Raw genomic sequence first — 18,444 nt, forward strand, 5'->3', positions numbered from 1 at the left:
CAACATGACATTCATAACAACTGTGTCAAATATGACATTCAGAACTGTAAATACCAATTTCAAAAGAGTCATATGAAGCTTTTCTTAATAAGTAACCAACAAATCTGAGGTAAATCTTGATCTTTTTGACTGTTATATCCTGTCACTACGATGACTGTACATTGTCCATAAGCGGCTATGTGTTAGCTAAATTGTCGTAATAATTCTTGATTATTCCCTCAATGATTCAGTGAGTATGTATCGTCATTGTAATATTAAACAGATTTACTGAAAAAGTTGATGAATGACATATGAATTTAGGGTTTCTGTGGTATTTTTCTTTAGAAATTGACATTGGGAGAAGCCTTTAATTCCCAGATCCTGAGGTAATGATGACTTAAGCCATTACATAATTTCTTAATATTTTACCAAGTAATCTGATGGAAATCTTGATTTTCATTTCTGTTGTTTCTGTGTCATCACATGGCTTGTATAAAAGACATTGCATACCTACTTTCTAACTAGCTATACTCACTGGCTAGCCAACCAGTGACTAACAAACGGTAACCTCTTGATGGTCAGTAAGATGCACAACACATGTGGATGCTCCATGAATTGTGTTAATACATGTTTAATAACTCGTGAATTAATGCTGTAATGTGAATGTGGATAGCTTGCTATTTAGCATGTAAAATGACAAATTAAATGCACAGTGTACAGCTGTTAAGAATGTTAAAATTTTCATCAGATGTTGTAAAAATACTAAGAAATTATGACAGTTACACATTAAATACGCTTAACATTGTCTACTATTTAAACCCGTTGAAAAACATCAGCATTGCATCTTACGAACATGTTTTTTCTCAGAAAAAGTTGAATAGACAGCTCTGATAGGAATAACAGATCTTGAGCAATGCACAGATGCTGAAGCAGGATCCGTTCATCTGTGTTAGTCATTAAGTGATGCTTTTGGGAGTCGTCTTTGCCAAGGCTGAACATGGATGGGTTTATGAGCCCCATTATAGAGTCTCTCTATAAAGTCAGCTGCTTACCTGCAAACCCTATCAAGTGCGAGGTACAGTAGAAGCCGTGGGAACCGAAATTGGTGTGGAAGTTAAAAAACAAGAGTTTCGGTATAAATGAAAATGTACATTAAGCTAATTTCTGTGGTGAATTTAATACTGTAATGTTCATTGAATAGAAATGTTCATGTAATGATAGTCATCACAGCCAAAGGTTGTGCTAATGCTAATGGCAGAGAAGGTAAGAAGATATAAAGTGAGATATTGCTCCATATTAATCATCACATCTTGAACTTAAATCTACAGAGAAGGCTTAGCTTCTCAAATTCAGACAATGGAAAACTGCCAATTAAATAGTATATTTATTCCATTGATTAATTAAAGATGACTCCTTTAACTATGGACAAAAGGATATGAATCAATAAATTTCCATGTACCGTACATCCCTATCACCAATATATAAGATTAAAAAACACACACGGAACCAAGAAATTCTCACGAAAACAATATATTATAACATTTTCACCACAAAATACAATTTAAAAATGGTACAGTAATAAATTAGGAACGACTGTACAGTACAACAGAAATGTATAAAATCTCACACACTCACACTCACACTGAGACATATGAGAGTCCAGATTCAAAATGAATCACATGACTCTATGTCTTTAGTGGGTTGTTCATAGGGTACACATTATGAAAAAAATAAAAAAGTTAAAAAGTGGACAAGGAAGTTTCAAAGGTCCTCTCTGTAAAAACAGTGTTAACAGTTCAACACAATTCAAATAAAGATGAGGTTAGACAGTGGCAGGGACAAGAATTCAGTCTTTAACTTTAAAACTAAGAGAAAAATGATGTCTTCATTGCAAAGTTTGGGAGATTAGCAGAAATTGCACTTTCTTTAAAAGCCTCACTGACCAGAAAGTGCAGCGATTATGACGTACACCATATAACAAAAGAACCTTAGCTGCACGTTAATGCTACATAGTAATCCTAAAGACGTGCTAAGATTTTCTCAATTGTATTCACCATCTTCTTAACTTGAGAACCTGACCATTCTGTGCAGTAACTATGTTACAGGTGTTCTGCTAATATGGGCTAGTTTCAACATTTGTCCACACATAATGAAATTTGATAGAGTTGCACTTTTTGGTCAGTGAAATTCTGGTTTCAGTGTAGAAAATGTCTACTCTGGTCCCTGTTGTATATTCTATGATTTACATTATTGCCACTCGTTAAAGAAAGCTAGGAGAGTTAATGTTCAGACCTAATGCAAAACTCTGACAAATATTTGGACTGACTGCAGAGAAATAATCTAAGACAAGGAGTTTTTGAATAATTATGAACTTGGTGCTCAACATAAAACTTTATTCCCTGGAAACGCTGTGCTTCATGTAGCGACTGCTGCTGTATAGCAGAAATCTGGATCTTTATCCATATGAATTCACTTAGAAACTTTAGTTCAGCTGATTAAATTCTGGTGACGCATGAACAGAATCACAGTGACATCAGAACACGCTAACGGCTAACAGCAAACATTTAGCTTGGACTACCTACACCTTCTCCCTCCAGCAGTTTCTCCTGACTGAATATTTTCATTCATTCATTCATTAAAATACCCAACTGATTCATGTTCAGCAGCTTTAGATGCCCCATAATCCTTTGCAGTATATCTTAGAGTTATCCAAAACAGTAGTACTCATCCGAGTCCACTCTGGGTCGAAGTGGAGATTTACTGAACGACTCTTCTGCGATAACGGACTGGTCATTGAAGCTATCTGATTGGTCAGTGGGGGAAGAATGTTCAAAGTCCTCCCCTAGTGTGTCCAAGTAACTGCCGACTGAAATTCCATCCAGTTCGTCTGTCCGGTCTTGGAGACTGCTGAAGCTCCCGTGATGAGATGCGTCCTGGCTGTCAGAGAGGCTGTACAGACTGCCGTTTAAACTGCTCTCCCGACTGGCTATGCCTCCTCGCTCTTCCATCACCCAGCGTATAGACTCGATGCCTTCGTTGATGGAAAGAAGCTGCTGCATCAGTTTTACATCGATAGCACGGAGATGAGCCTGTGTTTGAGGAAATAAATAAATAACACCAATTAGATCATACCGCTACCATCAAATTACTTTAATTACAAAGAAAGCTAATGCTTAATTAATGCTAAAAGCTGTTACTTCTATTTGAACAATTTCTTTCATTCATTCATTAAAATAATGAACTGATTCAAGATCAGCAGATCAAACCATAATCCATTGAAGCATCGGTTAGTGTTTTCTGAATCAGCAGCATTCATCCGAGTCCACTCTTGGTCGAGAGTGAAGATTTACTGAAAGTTTCGGCCATGTTGGTAGACTATATATTATCTTTTTAAAGTAAGTTGAATACATGCCGCTTTGACTTGATTTATCCATAAAAACAGATCCATAAACTGCTACGCTAAAATAAATAGCAAGAATATCAAACTATATACGTACTATTAGGGTATTTAACTTAAAGCCTTCTTTTTTTAATTAGATTTGATTACAATGTGGAGATACTTCTGTGCAAGTCTTGATAACCAACACTAAGTACTGTAGCATATCAGTGAAGCAGCAACACAAGGTAAAATGTAGGAAATCAAATTAGTTATTTTGACTTCTTGTTTAAAAAAAATCTAATAATCTGTAGCACATACTACACTGATGCATAACATTTTATGGTTTAGCATTTTTAACCAAGCTAATATTCGGTTTGTCTTTTTGTTCTGACGCAAGGCAAGTGTTTGAGCGATTCCCGATATGTCTTGAAACTAATGAAAATGTACAACATAATCATGTGCTTTAGGAAAATAATAGAAAAAAAAAATCTGACGTACAAAAAAGTGCATAAAAGACCATCTTTCACGCTGCAGGAATGTGCTCACTGTAAAATAAATAAATAAATAAATAAATCAAATGGGACTAAATTCCTGAGTTACATTGGTAATAATTATATTACCACATCTCACCTTGTAAATCTAGAAACAGTATAGTCTGTATTTTTTTAATATATATTTAAAAAGCAAGTTATATTGCTAGCTAGCTAAATTTAGCCTTTGACTCAAGAGCTTATTAAAGACGATCAACAATATCGTCTAAAGTGAAAATCTACCAGTATCAAAGCTCTACATTTATCAGAATAAAATAATTGCTAATAAAGTGAAACCAAATCAAATTAGCTTTGTTATTCTTGTGGCATTAAAATAATTAGCATGCTACATTCGAATGAGTTGTGTTTATAATTACAAGAAGTCTATTGTATATATGTAGAAAATGTTCACTTTTGCTATATGTTTTGTCTTATTTCCAGCGAAAATGGAAGCACTTTTGTTTCCATATAAATGTAAATATTTAATGGCTATAAATATTTAATGGTGACGCTTTTTTGATTCACCTTGTGATTTTATTCAAAATGTTCTGATCACATCTGATCATTTTTTTTGTTTCCACCATCACTTTTCCTTTACCTTCTCCAAAACAAAAGCACCTAGTCACAACATGAACAAGTTTGAATGGATAGGGATCCAGAAAAGGTTTTAGAAAGGTCTAGACGTTCAGCTGAGATGGGCCAGTCAGCCCCGTTTACTGAAAAGACCCTGCCCTTGAGCTGTAGTCTGCTTTTAAAAGCAGAAATGCAGCACTTCATCACTGCTGTATTAACATGTCAGCTAAAGACACAAAAAAAGCAAAGGCATCAGCTCTCCAGCTGCAGGGCACACTCAACTATGACACAAGGATCCAAATGGGATGCAAAATACAGCACATCTGAATCCAAGCAAAACAGCCAGTGGCACAAAAAAGCTTCACAGGAACGACACAAATGGCATTTGCTAATACAGTAAATACTGACAAACATAAAAACAACACAACTGATCCAGAACCATGAACGCCATGTGTATGTGTTAGTAGTCATGCAGCTCTATGATAATAGTCACTTTTAAACACAGAGGCTCTCTCAAAAAGCCTAATAATACGGCCAGTGTTTGTGCTGTGACTACGTCCTGGCTTTATGAGATCACCGATTCGGGATTTTGTCCTTACAGGAATAAAACAGAGACTCATGGTGCATGTGAACAAAAAAGTGATGACAAATTATGTGTGAACACGTCAAACCCTGTCGCTGTTGTATAAGGGTTTCTTTAGGGTTTATGGGTTTGTCTTTAGTGTGCCCTGAGATGGTTTATGTACTGACCGGAGTTTGCACTTTCGTCTTTCACAAAGGACAAAAGAAACCTTAGTAGATGGTCTCTCAAATGAGCAGCCTGCTGAACCACTGGCTCTCTGGTTTGGTTGGTGTTGGTTTGTAATGGTATTTTTTCATTTGGCTGAGATCATAACATAACACAACATAACATATATTCTAATGGTTGGACAGATTCTATTATAATTCAAATGAACTTCTGGTCTTTAATAGTGACTCGGTTCGGTTATTCAATTTAAGTATTATGATATTTGAAAACGTTTAGCACTGATTATATATAAAGCATATACCTTCTAATTAAAGGAAACTACGGGTAACCGTATTTTTTTATCCCCCTAAGTGAAACAGTACTACTACGATTCTCTCTCGACAGGTGAAGGAAGCTTCCTGAGCGTCTGCAGCACATGCTGAAAATATTAGCACATGTGTAACCAATATTGTGACCAGCTATTGGTTCATGACACACCGTGACCAATGACATTAGCACATGCTAGAATGCTGTGAAATAAATCAAGGCTGTGCGTGTGTTCTCAGACGATGCTTGTCAAGGCAGGGTGATGTGGATATGGTTACACTTGGTCTCTATGATAATTTGACTAAATATAACGTGCTATGACAGATGTTCATCAGCCGACTAAGCTCCTGCCCAGACGCCTCTTTAAGATGGAAAAACAGTGGGAATTAAAAAAAAAATCCTACCAATTCAATCCTACCACTGTAGTGAAAAATACGATCCCAAACTCATCAACTTCCTTCATTCTGAATGGATACACAGCTTAGAAGAGAATTAGCAAAGTGCATCTGGAGACTGTTTGTCGATTAGCTTGTGCTGCTAATCTTATAATAGATAATTATGCCTAGCATTTAACATGTAAAGCTAATAACCATTTTTCACACTGAGGTGTGGTTTACTTTAGTAAGAACTGGATGTATTTGGTATATGTTGTCTCTGGTGAGTGTATGTAGCTAGCACGGTTAGCTTGTTCTGCTAACAAAGTTAATATAAAGCATGGCATTTGCACTGAAGCTATGAGGCTAATGTTGTTTGAAAATGGAAAGGAATAGAACATGTCTTGGCTAATTAAATACCAAATTTGTTGGCTAATTAAATACCAAAGACTTTCTTAAATGTGTAATAAAAAAATATTGAATCTAATTCAGTGCTATGCAACACTGAAGCAGAAGGACAGTGGCAGCTGTAACTACAGAGCCGATGTCGGCTTCGGGGTGAACCGACAAAGCCCTGATTGGATTAAAGATTAAGCCGTGGTGTGTGGAAACCAACTGTAGCTTGAGCTTCACAGCCTGCAGCAACATATGGTCACTAAAACAAGGTGAACAATGAAGGGGAAAGTAAGAGATATTAATTCTAAACACAATAAACATGTACATTGCTAGATGTAGAGTTAAATATTCACACTGGGTTTTGTGTGTGTGTGTGTGTGTGTGTGTGTGTGTGTGTGTGTGTGTGTGTGTGTGTGTGTGTATGTGTGTGTGTGTGTGCTCATTCCTGGATACTTGCATTCAAACCATTCTTTCTGTGTGTGTGTGTGTGTGTGTGTGTGTGTGTGTGTGTGTATCTGGGGGTGTTTGTGCATGCAGGGGTGTGTGTGTATAGAGAACCAGCTGCTTGAGCTACTGCTCACTTTTAACAACTGATCTGAGACCTGGCCCCTTGACCCTAAATGTTATCACTCACACTTACGAGCAGGACAACCAGACAAGCCCCTGGCCAGCTGCTGTGGTCATGCGTACACACACACAAAAGTTTTGTTTTTTCGCTCAACCAATGACCAGGATAAAGTCTGATAGCGGTAAGCTGTACTGTCCGGGAGCTGTTCCAAGGCCAAAGACAAGACAGCAGACATAATATAGACAATAAAAGATGATAAAACAGGATGCCTTAGAAAAAACATTTGGCTGAAAAGCCAGTTTAGTCTTTCTCACCCTGACCATCTGCTCTACTGTACAAACTGGACGGTTCTTTAAAAGCGGGACTGGTCAACGATGTCCATGAGGGAACCATATTCAACATTCCTAGACAGTTTTTGACTTGGAATTAAGTTTTTGTTTGAGATTTACAAAACATACATGTAGCTGTGTTAAAATGGCGATGGAACTTTTTTAAACTCCACCACCTGGACTACTGCACTACGCACATCAGCTGACATGCAGAGCTAGTTTTATTTAGCGGATTAATTAGCCTGCTCATAAGCCATGCTCATAAGATGCTCCGATTTTCTGGATCGTAAAAACAGATGTGGATGGAATATCATCTGCAACACAAAAATATAAGCTACAATTCTTTTCTGAGTCTTTGTTAATGCATGTAATTAACACGACTAGCTTACCGTACATTGTCGTATTAAATTAGCTACCTCTTTTAAGCTTAGCCAAATTGCCACGCAACTATATTGTGTTATAACATAGTAATAAATGTCCAGTATTAAATAGATTATACTATATGGTCCGAGATACAGCGCTCTTGAAAAAATGTTATGTATTAAGGCAAGGTCTCCGATTTTTGAAAGCAAATGTGGACATTTGAAATCACCAAAACAAACACCCAAATGGGTCCCACCCCTGTATCGATAGCTCCGCGGACACATACATACGTAACAAAGGCAACTAATGGAAAGAAATGTGTCTTTATCAGAGCTGAAGGGAAGAACAATACGATTGCAGATAAACAAACAAGCAAAAAGGACACACAAGCATAATCATGTAAAGGACAAAGGCATATATTAGTTCTGTGTAACAAAGCAAAACCAACGTTACTCACCTATCGAGGAGGAAAAAAGCGCCTCGGCATCTTAAGTAAAGTTGAGTCAATAACTCCTGAGCTAAACGCTGTTACTACACAAAACGAGGTTGTAGCTGCCTCTCTACATTACTACGATAGAAAAGAGGTGTTATTTGTGTAGTAACAGCGTTTAGCTCAGGAGTTATTGACTCTGGAAACTCCAATCTGTGAATATGTGGCCAACTTCCTGCTCCTTCAGTTCTTTCCAGCGATGGAAATTAACACGTCCTACTTCTTGCCTTATCGTAAGCCTTTCTTCGCTTTCTTTCTTTGTTTTTATCCTCCATGGCGATGTTAAAACCGCTTTCTGCTAATGTCACACATGCGCACTGAACACTCTCTCCGACGCATATTGACAAGCCCCGCCCCTTTCTGCTCATTGGCTACACGTTTGTTTTGATATTTGTTTATTATTCTGAAGCATTTCTCAAAAATCGGAGACCCTGTCTTTAAGGTCAATATTTATCCATTGATTCTTATTTTGTCTGACTGAAAACTGTCACCAATTTGGTTGTCAAGGTACCAATAAATACACCAACCCAACACTGCAGTAACTAATAAGCTTTCAAGCTGATTATTTCAAGCTAAACAACATAACAGTAGCTTCATGGTAACACTTTTTGTAGCATGATGTTGGAAAACCCAGAAGATGCATCTGGAGTCAGTGACTCTTCTCTGACCTTTTATGAGACAGAGTGCTGATTTAAGCTTGGTATATTTTACTGCACCCAGTGCTAGGTGATGCTATAGTACGGTTTCTGTAGCTCTTGTCTCATCAAAACATGAAGGCTCGCGATAACACACAGGTTTGCACGGTGTGAACGGCAAGATGCATGAATAACAAGGTGTGAACTGCTCTCAGATGAGACGCTAATCACTGTCTGTATCAGATATCCTGCTGACGAAAAGGGAGATGTTTGTCATACAGTATCAGCCAAAAACTATACTGCTCCTAATCCATGTGTGTATGTATATATGTGTAAAAGTATCTATTTGTGTGTGTATGTATTTCTAAGTGTGTTTAAGTGTGTATTTGTATAAGTAACTTTTTTAGAATTTATGTGTGTATGTATTGTGTGTGTGTGTGTGTGTGTGCGTATGTATGTATGTATGTATGTATATATGTATGTATGTTTGTGTATATGTGTGTACGTATGTATGTTTTTGTGTATACGTGTGTGTGGGTATGTGTATGCACAGACATTTGCAAGTCTTAAGCTTTAAAACCACACGTTGGCCGCACTGGTTTGCCTAGGGAGCGTTTAAGACATGACGTTTATTTTCACTGTACGTTCTCAGGATTATTACTTACACAGACGGAAGCAGTCTGCAGTCCTAATCGCCGGCTTCCTGATGACTGCATGTGCAGCACGATGTTATCACGGGCCGGCGTCCTACAAACCTCGTGCTCACATTTGTACAGGTCATGATGGACAAAATCCCAGCTCATGAAAGATGTACTGAGGCCATCTGGATCTCATCGTTAAAGATGAACTGAAGTTTGCTTTGTTAATGTAGCGTTTACTGACCTGAGCCATAACTTAAAACACACTTAAGCTCAAACAAGCATACTTAAGCTCTAATGATCAAGAAAGGATGTGATTATAAAGAATTCACATTACTGTCAACTCGAGGCAAGGATTTCTGAGAACCAAGTAGGTGTGCATTGGGTTACCTGCTTCAGGTGTGAGGAAGTACAAGGCCTGGAACATTAAGGTGCTACTTTCAAGTCTATTTAGTTCCTAGTTTGCGCAGCATACAGTAGCCTTGGGTTTACTGTACACAATCCGACATTAAGGACTATTTGAGTTTACTCCAATGCAAATCACCAATGGTACCAGTGCAGTGTCAAGGAAATATACAAAGTTTTTTTTTATTTTTTATTTTTTCTGATCACAAAGAATTCATGACTGCATTGCCATTCTGTTCATTTGGGTATCCTGGGTATTAAAGCAGGAGGCGGTGTTACTTCTGAAAGCATTAAAGTGGATAAAGGAAAGATAAAAGGTGGATGAAATAAAAAGCTCACCATTTCCTGTTTAAGGAAAAGCATCTTGCTTTCCAGTTGTTTAAGATCGGAGTTGGTGCCGTGACCCTGAGATCTGGATTCTAATGGTTTTGCTCTGTGCGTAATAGACCGTGCCAAGCTCTCCGGTACTTTCCGGCCCAGTTTCACCTCGATGTCCCTGAAATCTGGAACCGTGCTGTCTTCCTCCATATCCAAATAAACACCAAATATCCTCCCCGGACACACAGACCAAAAGATCCCAGAGTAAATAATTAATACAGTGCTAAAATGACCAGCCTCGGATCCGGTTGCACTTCAGATGGATCTCCTTTCTGTAATCCGGTTTGTCTGAAATCAACCTGTTAGCATTTCTGCAGTCGAAACCTTTCCATTTAAAACACAGTGTTTTGGAATATTTTTGTTTGGTTAAAATTGTTCTGCTACATAGACCGAGACGAGCCGTCGGTCGTGCGCTTATAAAGACGGAAACTGTCCGCGTGCGCGCCGTGACTTCACTGTGGGAAGCCAAAAGGTTCACAAACACTCAGGAGAGATACAATTTCGACGGCATCGGTTTAAAGAAGTGACGTCTTTTGTCCTTTAGACGTATCCGGTTAAGTGACGAATACATTCAAAACAATGGAGGAAGTAACCTATTTTCAGAAATAAAAGCATTCTGATTAATGTTAATAGTAATTATAATTAATTAATAATAATAACAACAATAATAAAAAATTATTTATTTATTTATTTATTTATTTATCTATCTATCTATCTATCTATCTATCTATCTATCTATCTATCTATCTATCTATTTATTATTATTATTATTATTATTATTATTATTATTATTATTATTATTATTATTATTATTATTATTATTATTATTATTATTATTATTATTATTATTATTAACAGACATAACTATCCCAGAGTTATTCATTACCACACATTTAAACATGTTAAATAGATTTTCGCCATGAAAGTAGCCATGAACCAACTGTAAACAAACAAAATTAGCCTTATGAACTCTTCTAAACATATGTGAATTAAACATAGGTAAATTAATATTAACAATCAGTTAACTAACATTAATAAACGCTGTTGAACGTTCATTGTTAGAATATGATACCTAAACAGTTTGTTTGTGGATTAATACCATTAATTTTCTGAATTTTAAGAACTTTATTGTAAAGTGTTTCAAAGTAATATGAACATAAAGCCAATCTACTGTTAGCTAGCTAATTAAACAACAACAACAAAGGAAGCAAACAAGCAAAAAAAATTTGCTTGGTTGTGTATGGATTTCTTGCTATACTGACACATTATTAGACTGATGGTACTTTTAGTCCGTGACGTAGTAAACCGGTATCAAGATGAATTCATTGATAGAGACTTTAAAACACTTTTGTAAGTCTCTGTAGATAAGAACATCTGCCAAATGCCATCTATCATGAGGTATTTTAGGAACTTTGTTTTTGAACATTGTTATTTGGTTCAGTTCAGAACTTTTTCTGTTTATTTTCCCCATAACGTACACTTCATGCTAATTTAAGTAAAAAAAATGGTCTATTTTTCTAATTTATTGGTGTTTGTGGGTTTGGTCTACTATCTGTATCGCTCGTATCCTGTCTTTTACTTAATTCGGATGTGTATATAATTCTAGATCATTTTATAAATGGGGCGCGTGATAGCTTAGTGGTTACGGTGTTGGGCTACCAATCGGGAAGGTTGTGAGTTCAATCCCAGGTCCACCAAGCTGTCTATGTTGGACCCCTGAGCAAGGCAATTAATCATTAATTGCTGAGTTATAATAAATCAATCAATCAATCAATCAATCAATAAATGAGATAATGTAAGTCGTTCTGGATGAGGGATCACCAATACAGGATCATTCTGTGTTCAAGATTATTTTCAGTTTTTTTTTGTTGTTGTTGCTATTTTCATAAGTCTTTCTGGCTTTCTAATTAACTAGTGTGTATTCCTGAATATTCTCTTCTTCATAAGCTTATGTTTATAATGTAAAAATCTTCACACCTTCACATCTTTTCCACATTATCACAGCATCCATTACTATGTAATAGTAACATCCATTATGAACCGTTTGGCTTTCCATAGTAAGACTTCTCTTGAGGCTGGACAGGTGCTCCACACCCACAGCCGTTTTAGTAACGCCTACTCACAAATCACTCTGCAATTACTAACAGCACGACCTGCTGAAAGAAAACAAGACATTTGTGTAATTATAAAGGTTGTTCATTCAAATCATTAAGTGTTTAAGCTGTCAAGTTTTCATTTCAGAATGATATTTCGCCCGTAATTATCACATTAGTGTAAAGTGCAACGGCAGAGGGAGGGGATGTGGTAGCCTAGTGGTTAAGGTGTTGGGCAACCGCCCAGAAGGTCTTGAGCTCGAATCCCAGGTCCACCAACCTGCCACTGCCTGCCACCTGAGCAAGGCCCTTAACCCTCAAAATTGCAAGTCCTTCTGTATAAGGGTGTCTGCAAAATGTAAATAGAGTTGCACACTTATTTCTTACTAAGTAACAGTTTACTTATTATGTTCTACCATTTTAGACATAAGGGATCAATTCAGCCCGTTATATTGATGCCACTTCATGTTCATTTAGGTTCAATCCAACATCCGAAGCCACCACTCTGTTATGCTGATGATCTGCATCAGGTGTTCTGGAAGCTAGGGGCAGGGTTTGGTGTTTATTGGAAAACCAGGCTGGGAAACACTTCCCAGTGTGTCATAGGTACAGTATTAGGTGTGGTGTTACGTTTGGACTCAAGCTCAACACCATGATTCTTTTATCTGTGGGAACCTGCCATCTAGTGGCAGCAGGAAAGAGACACAGATGTAGAGCGAACAATAAGATGCAAATATTTCCTGGTAAAAGATTTTCTTTATTGCATTTAGTTCCAGGACTAGACCACACTGCTGCCAATTTATTCAAATGACCAAATAAGAATCGATTACATTTACAGTTGCTGATGTAATGTTAGCACCGTGATTTTAGTTTGTGCCTTTTTTTTTAGTTGTCCACACAGACTTTGTCTAAATATAACTTGAGGCACTTCTGGTTTCATTTAAAATACATACAAAATCTAATGACTGTGTTGTCATCTATCTTTGACTTGGATTATACAAAACAGGCCAAAATTGTAGCTCCTGAATTCCTAAACTACAGACTGGCCCTTGCTGTTGCGCGTGTCATGATCATCATAGCGTTGGTACTGTTCGCCGAGGAGATGCTGCCGGCCCTCAGAGTTATGAGCACGTGAGCGCACGGCACACGTCGTGACGGCGAAGATGATTGCTACGACGATAAGAGCTGCTATGACGGCGATGGTAATGATCTCAGTCAGAGTGATGGGACGGGCTGGAGAGAGAATTGTGAGCACATGTTGTGATGAACCTGGAGTATGGGTTAGTAATGCATGCGTCAAGATGTTTCAAGACCACAGGCAGAAAAAACAGAACAAACAAACAGAAAGACAAAGAGAAAGTTTTCATGCTGTACATGCAGTATTGCGTACCGGGCCAGGTGGCTTCGTAGGAGTAACCCAGGTTCTCTGGAGCAGTTACGAACATTTCTGCGTTGGTGATTGGAGGCCAGAAGGGAACCATGTTGTAATCTCTGTTATGGCCAATAGGAGCGTTTTCCAATGGATAGTCATGAGCACCTAGCACAAATACACACTTATTTACCAACAAAATAATACAATTTAGTAAAAACGAATACTTATAAATAGTTAATTAGTGCTGGTATGTGCAATGCTATGTTCACAAATATAACAATAAGAACATTTAGTATTAAACACAATGATTTGAGGGGACATATGTTAGTCTGTACTATACACTTTGTCAGTTCCTAAACATTCTTTTTGTACATTGTGCCTTAGCAAATCTAATTGGCAGTTTCTTATCTGTTTACTAATGTGCACTAATAAGCCTCAGCGTCTTACAAGGCTTACATGGCTCATAAAACAAAGCCAATTAAAAAAGAAACAATCGAATTGTCTCTTATTGTACTCGTTCATGCGGCAAAGAAAATGAATTTGCATGTAGTACATCTGCCTGAGCAACTGTTAATTAGGTTTCAACAAACCACTAAACACAACAAGGAGGGAGTTTAATTTGAGAAATAAAACTCACTGGGAAAAAAAAAAAAAGGTTTGACTGGTGTGAATCCCAGTAAAGGAGGTGTGGCCTCTGTAGCTGTGGGTGTGACTGGTTTGACAGGCAAAGGAGAAGCCACACCTATTTATTTTGATTGACACTCAGAGGTCACACCTTTCTTACAAGTCATATAGGACATGCCTTAAAATCTGTAATTTGAGAGAAGTATAAAGAAAGAGAGATCACAAAGGAAACACAGTAGTGCCAAATATAGCATCGCTAAATCATTTGATTTGAGTGATACCAGACTTTACCACTGCACAAACGTCCGGATCGACTATTTTGTTCATACACCTTGCTTTTCATCAAGTGTTGTTTCAAATCTGTCAGTCTTTACAGCACTGCTAATTAAGACTGAATTAAAGCATGCATGAATCAAGCATGAATTAAAGTGAAAGTAGTGTGTTACGTGGGTTTCTCCGAAGCCACTCGTCAAAGATGGCGTCGGTGAAGGTGTGGAGCAAGACGAAGATGGGGTCGTTAGGGGACAGGTGTGTTTGTCCACCGGTACCATTCAGGAACAAATGAGCCAAATTGTGCAGACTTCGCACCACAGGATCGTAGGTACCCTCGGGGGCACTGTAGCCTAACATCACAAAAGGAAGGTTAAAATTGCCTTAAAATTGCACACACAGCTAATATATCTACTTGAGTAAAATACTTCTCTATTATTTGATAGTTGTAGTGGTGTTTTGTGTGTGGGTGTTGATCTCCTTACCCTCGATGGTGTTTCTGAAACTGCCCGTTGAAGTAGAGTAAAATGGAGGGGTGTCAAATGTGGTCAGCTGCAGGCAGGCTTCTATGTCCTGAGGCTCTGGAAGCTTCTGAACCATGGGCCGGTTCACGTTCCCTGCTGGATTCCTCCTGATAGGGCTGCTCTCGGTACCTTACAGAGAGTGGGAGAGGGAGAGAGAGAGAGAGAGAGAGAGAGAGAGAGAGAGAGAGAGAGAGAGAGAGAGAGAGAGAATGCATCATAAAATTGTGTATCAGACATAAAATTCACAAGACAACAAGGGAAAAATGGTGAGAGAGAACAAGACGATAATCTGCTAATCCACTTATTGCTTACGTTTGGCCCATAAACAAAGCACCTGCTGATAATCCTTAAACCAAGTATGGACTGAGATTATTCCCTGAAGTTTTTCATCATGTGAGACCCATTAGTATGCTGTGTGGTCAGGTGGAATTCACATGGGCTTACGTGCCAGGTCTGATATTTCAGCAAGTGTAAAGAAATAGATAGGTATTGAAGCTATGAAATAATTTAGTAACCTCTGGCCTATGGAGAACATAGAGAATCTGTCTGTGTGTGTGTGTGTGTGTGTGTGTGTGTGTGTGTGTGTGTGTGTGTGTGTGTGTGTGTGTGTGTGTGTGTGTGTGTGTGTGTGTGTGTGTGTGTGTGTGTGTGTGTGTGTGTGTGTAAAACGGAGAGAATGAACTGACTGTTGCAGATTGTTCCCAACGTGTCATAGTCGTCTAGGCTTTCACACACGACGCGCCACTGGGAAAAGATGGAATTGGAGCTGATGCCATTTTCATCAAAGCTGCTTCTGGCACCCATCAGATCATCAGTGCAGATGTCACACTGGTTTCCTCCGATGGCAAAGTTCCAGTAAGGAAGAGCGAAACTCGGGTCTCCTAGCATGTCCTGAACGAACAACGAATCACTGCTTAACAGCATAAGACAAATGTTTTAATGTGTACTAGGTGGGTGTTTCACACACTAAGCTGTTAAACAAATATTATTCTTATTAATGATATCTGATCATGACAAGCCTTTTACCTGAATGTCTCGTTCGAGCTGCAGGAGGTGGTAGCGGTGCCACGTGACGAACCCGGGCCCCTCGTGAGAGAAGTCCACGCCGCCGAAGCTGGGCTGGCCGCCACCGAGAAACGTCTTACTCACCGAGTAGTAGTGTGACCACACGAAGTAGTTGTAGATGGTGATGTTTTCGAACATAGTGACGTTACCGTCAGGGCCGAACACCTCGTCGTAGCGGCGTGTGACGATGACCAGGTCCGGGTGAACTGTCCGCTTGGCCCGGTCCATAGCGTTGATGAAGGCGCGCCTCTCCGTCGGGTTCAGAGTCAGAACATTTCTTCTGACTGAGAAACAAAGAAAGAAAGAAAATAAAGTTTGACGATAATAAAGACGACGATCGTCGAATTTGTGTAATTATTTAACGTATAGCTATCCGTTTATCTATTTCCATTTAGTTTATAAATCAACATTATCAAGTGTACAGGACAAGACTATTGATAACAAATTAAACTGACAATACAATACAGTATAGACCACAATGCAATAGTTCCAGTACACAATCCTACATAGTGCACATACAAAAAAAAACTGTAGCACAACAAATACAGAAAATAAACGCACAAAACAATAAACAGTGTTGTGCAGGAAAGCTAATGGAAAGCATGGACTGGAGATGAGTGTACATCAGTAAGTCATCATTAATGACCTTAATCATTCATAAAGCTTTGGTGTAACTAATTATGAGTAATTAGCATTGATTAGGATTGTAATGATGACGCAACACTGATGCACTTGTTGGTATGTTATCAGGAACTTGCTCACCGACTGGTGCAGGTGTCTCGCAGTTGGCTCCGGTGAATCCGTGTTTGCACCGGCCGCAGTTAAAGCCATAGAAGTTCCCGTTACAGCGGCACGCGCTGGTAAAAAAGCGCAGCGGCCAACGCTCCCTGTCGTCTTGGCCCACGTGCGGGTACTGAGGTCCGTGAGCGCGCGAGTCGGCTTGCACCGGCACGCATTGCCCTCGGCCGAGGCTCGCGCCGCAAGGGTCGTTAACGCGACCGAATGGTGACGGACAGCAGCGCGCGCTACGCAGAACGTCAACGCTCGTGCACTCACGCGGGAACTGCGCGCGCACAGCGAATGCGCAACAGGAGAGCACTAAAACGAAGTGTGTCCACATGGTAAATAAGTAAAAATAAAATAAAATAAAATAATAATAAACCAACAATGAAACTCTTTACTGTTTGGTATCTATCTGTTTGATCGTTAAGGTGTTTTTTTTGTAATAATAATCTAGGCAAACCGAGTTTTACGCAAACCGCTTTAAAAGCTCCATCACACACACAATGTGGCCCGAGAACAGCGGAGGGTTTAAATAACGGATCAGCGCGTGACCGCATCAGCGCTGCTGTGTTACCGCGTGACCGCGTCACATTTCAGCAGAAGCTCCAGGACCTCAGACTTTAGGAATTATATATAAAAGCCCTGGAACACAGACAGAAGCTCGTGCTGCAGTGACGGCTGTTAAAACTGACGGCTGTTAAAACTGACGGCTGTTAAAACTGACGGGTGTTAAAACTGACGGCTGTTAAAACTGACGGGTGTTAAAACTTGCTGTACGTCTGATGATCTGATACAAAAAGCATGCAGCAATTTACACACAACAATCAGACAGAAAGACAGACAGACAGACAGATAGATAGATAGATAGATAGATAGATAGATAGATAGATAGATAGATAGATAGACAGACAGACAGACAGACAGACAGATAGATGGATGTTTAGATAGATAGCTATACAGACAGATAGATATACACACACACACACACACACACACACACACACACACACACACACACATATACATATATATATATATATATATATATATATATATATATATATATATATATATATATATATATATATATATATATATATATATATACGTCAACGCTCGTGCACTATCTGGTATCTGGTATATATATATATAGATAGATAGATAGATAGATAGATAGATAGATAGATAGATAGATAGATAGATAGATAGATAGATTCATTCCCGTGGGAAATTCACCATGCCCTAATACAGTATCTTGCACTGATATTCACCTTCCATAAACTTTTCCACATTTAGCAGTGTTACAGGGTTAATTGGGATCATATGCCACAAATCTAAACAAAATATAGTAATGACATTGTGGACACTGCAGTTCACCTGTGTGCAATTAAAGTGTCATATAAATACACCTGTTCCTGGGAGACCTCAGAGTGTGTTATAGAACATACCTTAACAAACATTCACTGTGCGCACAGTTTTTCTTTTTAACTGACTTTTTTTTCATCATAAATATTTCACCCCTTCAACCCATTTGAATAAAATCATAAAAACCACCATAAAGGCCATTTTAATTCTAGGTTAAAACACAACAAAAAGAATGAAATGTAAATGATGATAATTCC

The 18,444-nt window shown here is 38.5% G+C and overlaps 2 protein-coding genes across 3 annotated transcripts; both read right to left on the minus strand.

Moving 5' to 3' along the window:
- Positions 1–1,493: 1,493 nt before the first annotated feature.
- On the minus strand, positions 1,494–10,560 carry LOC113635417 (leucine rich adaptor protein 1-like). The gene is made up of 2 exons (XM_027134808.2): positions 10,053–10,560; positions 1,494–3,068 (listed from the first exon to the last, which is right to left on the minus strand). Exons 1-2 carry the CDS (start codon positions 10,239–10,241, stop codon positions 2,685–2,687), a joined length of 573 nt encoding a protein of 190 aa, XP_026990609.1. The 5' UTR covers positions 10,242–10,560; the 3' UTR covers positions 1,494–2,684.
- A 2,342-nt stretch (positions 10,561–12,902) lies between these two features.
- On the minus strand, positions 12,903–17,430 carry LOC113635439 (5,6-dihydroxyindole-2-carboxylic acid oxidase). Of its 2 annotated transcripts, none has more exons than XM_027134854.2 (7): positions 16,802–17,430; positions 16,001–16,323; positions 15,661–15,865; positions 14,936–15,103; positions 14,627–14,803; positions 13,575–13,721; positions 12,903–13,453 (listed from the first exon to the last, which is right to left on the minus strand). In XM_027134854.2, exons 1-7 carry the CDS (start codon positions 17,157–17,159, stop codon positions 13,215–13,217), a joined length of 1,617 nt encoding a protein of 538 aa, XP_026990655.1. In that variant the 5' UTR covers positions 17,160–17,430; the 3' UTR covers positions 12,903–13,214. The 2 variants fall into 2 exon arrangements, with proteins under 2 accessions (XP_026990655.1, XP_026990656.1); XM_027134855.2 differs by having other exon boundaries at positions 12,904–13,417; positions 16,802–17,428.
- Between the last annotated feature and the right edge of the window lie 1,014 nt (positions 17,431–18,444).

Source organism: Tachysurus fulvidraco, chromosome 7 (genome assembly GCF_022655615.1).
Source record: "Tachysurus fulvidraco isolate hzauxx_2018 chromosome 7, HZAU_PFXX_2.0, whole genome shotgun sequence".
Classification (NCBI taxonomy): Eukaryota; Metazoa; Chordata; class Actinopteri; order Siluriformes; family Bagridae; genus Tachysurus; species Tachysurus fulvidraco.

Excerpts from the sequence above, each read along its gene's own strand:
- LOC113635417 (XM_027134808.2), bottom strand. The coding sequence starts at position 10,241 with ATGGAGGAAGACAGCACGGTTCCAGATTTCAGGGACATCGAGGTGAAA. Across the intron at positions 3,069-10,052 it reads TTTTCCTTAAACAGGAAATG|GCTCATCTCCGTGCTATCGA; the intron begins GTGAGCTTTTTA and ends CCTCAAACACAG.
- LOC113635439 (XM_027134854.2), bottom strand. The coding sequence starts at position 17,159 with ATGTGGACACACTTCGTTTTAGTGCTCTCCTGTTGCGCATTCGCTGTG. Across the intron at positions 15,104-15,660 it reads GTTGGGAACAATCTGCAACA|GTACCGAGAGCAGCCCTATC; the intron begins GTCAGTTCATTC and ends ACTCTCTGTAAG. Across the intron at positions 14,804-14,935 it reads TTTCAGAAACACCATCGAGG|GCTACAGTGCCCCCGAGGGT; the intron begins GTAAGGAGATCA and ends TTGTGATGTTAG.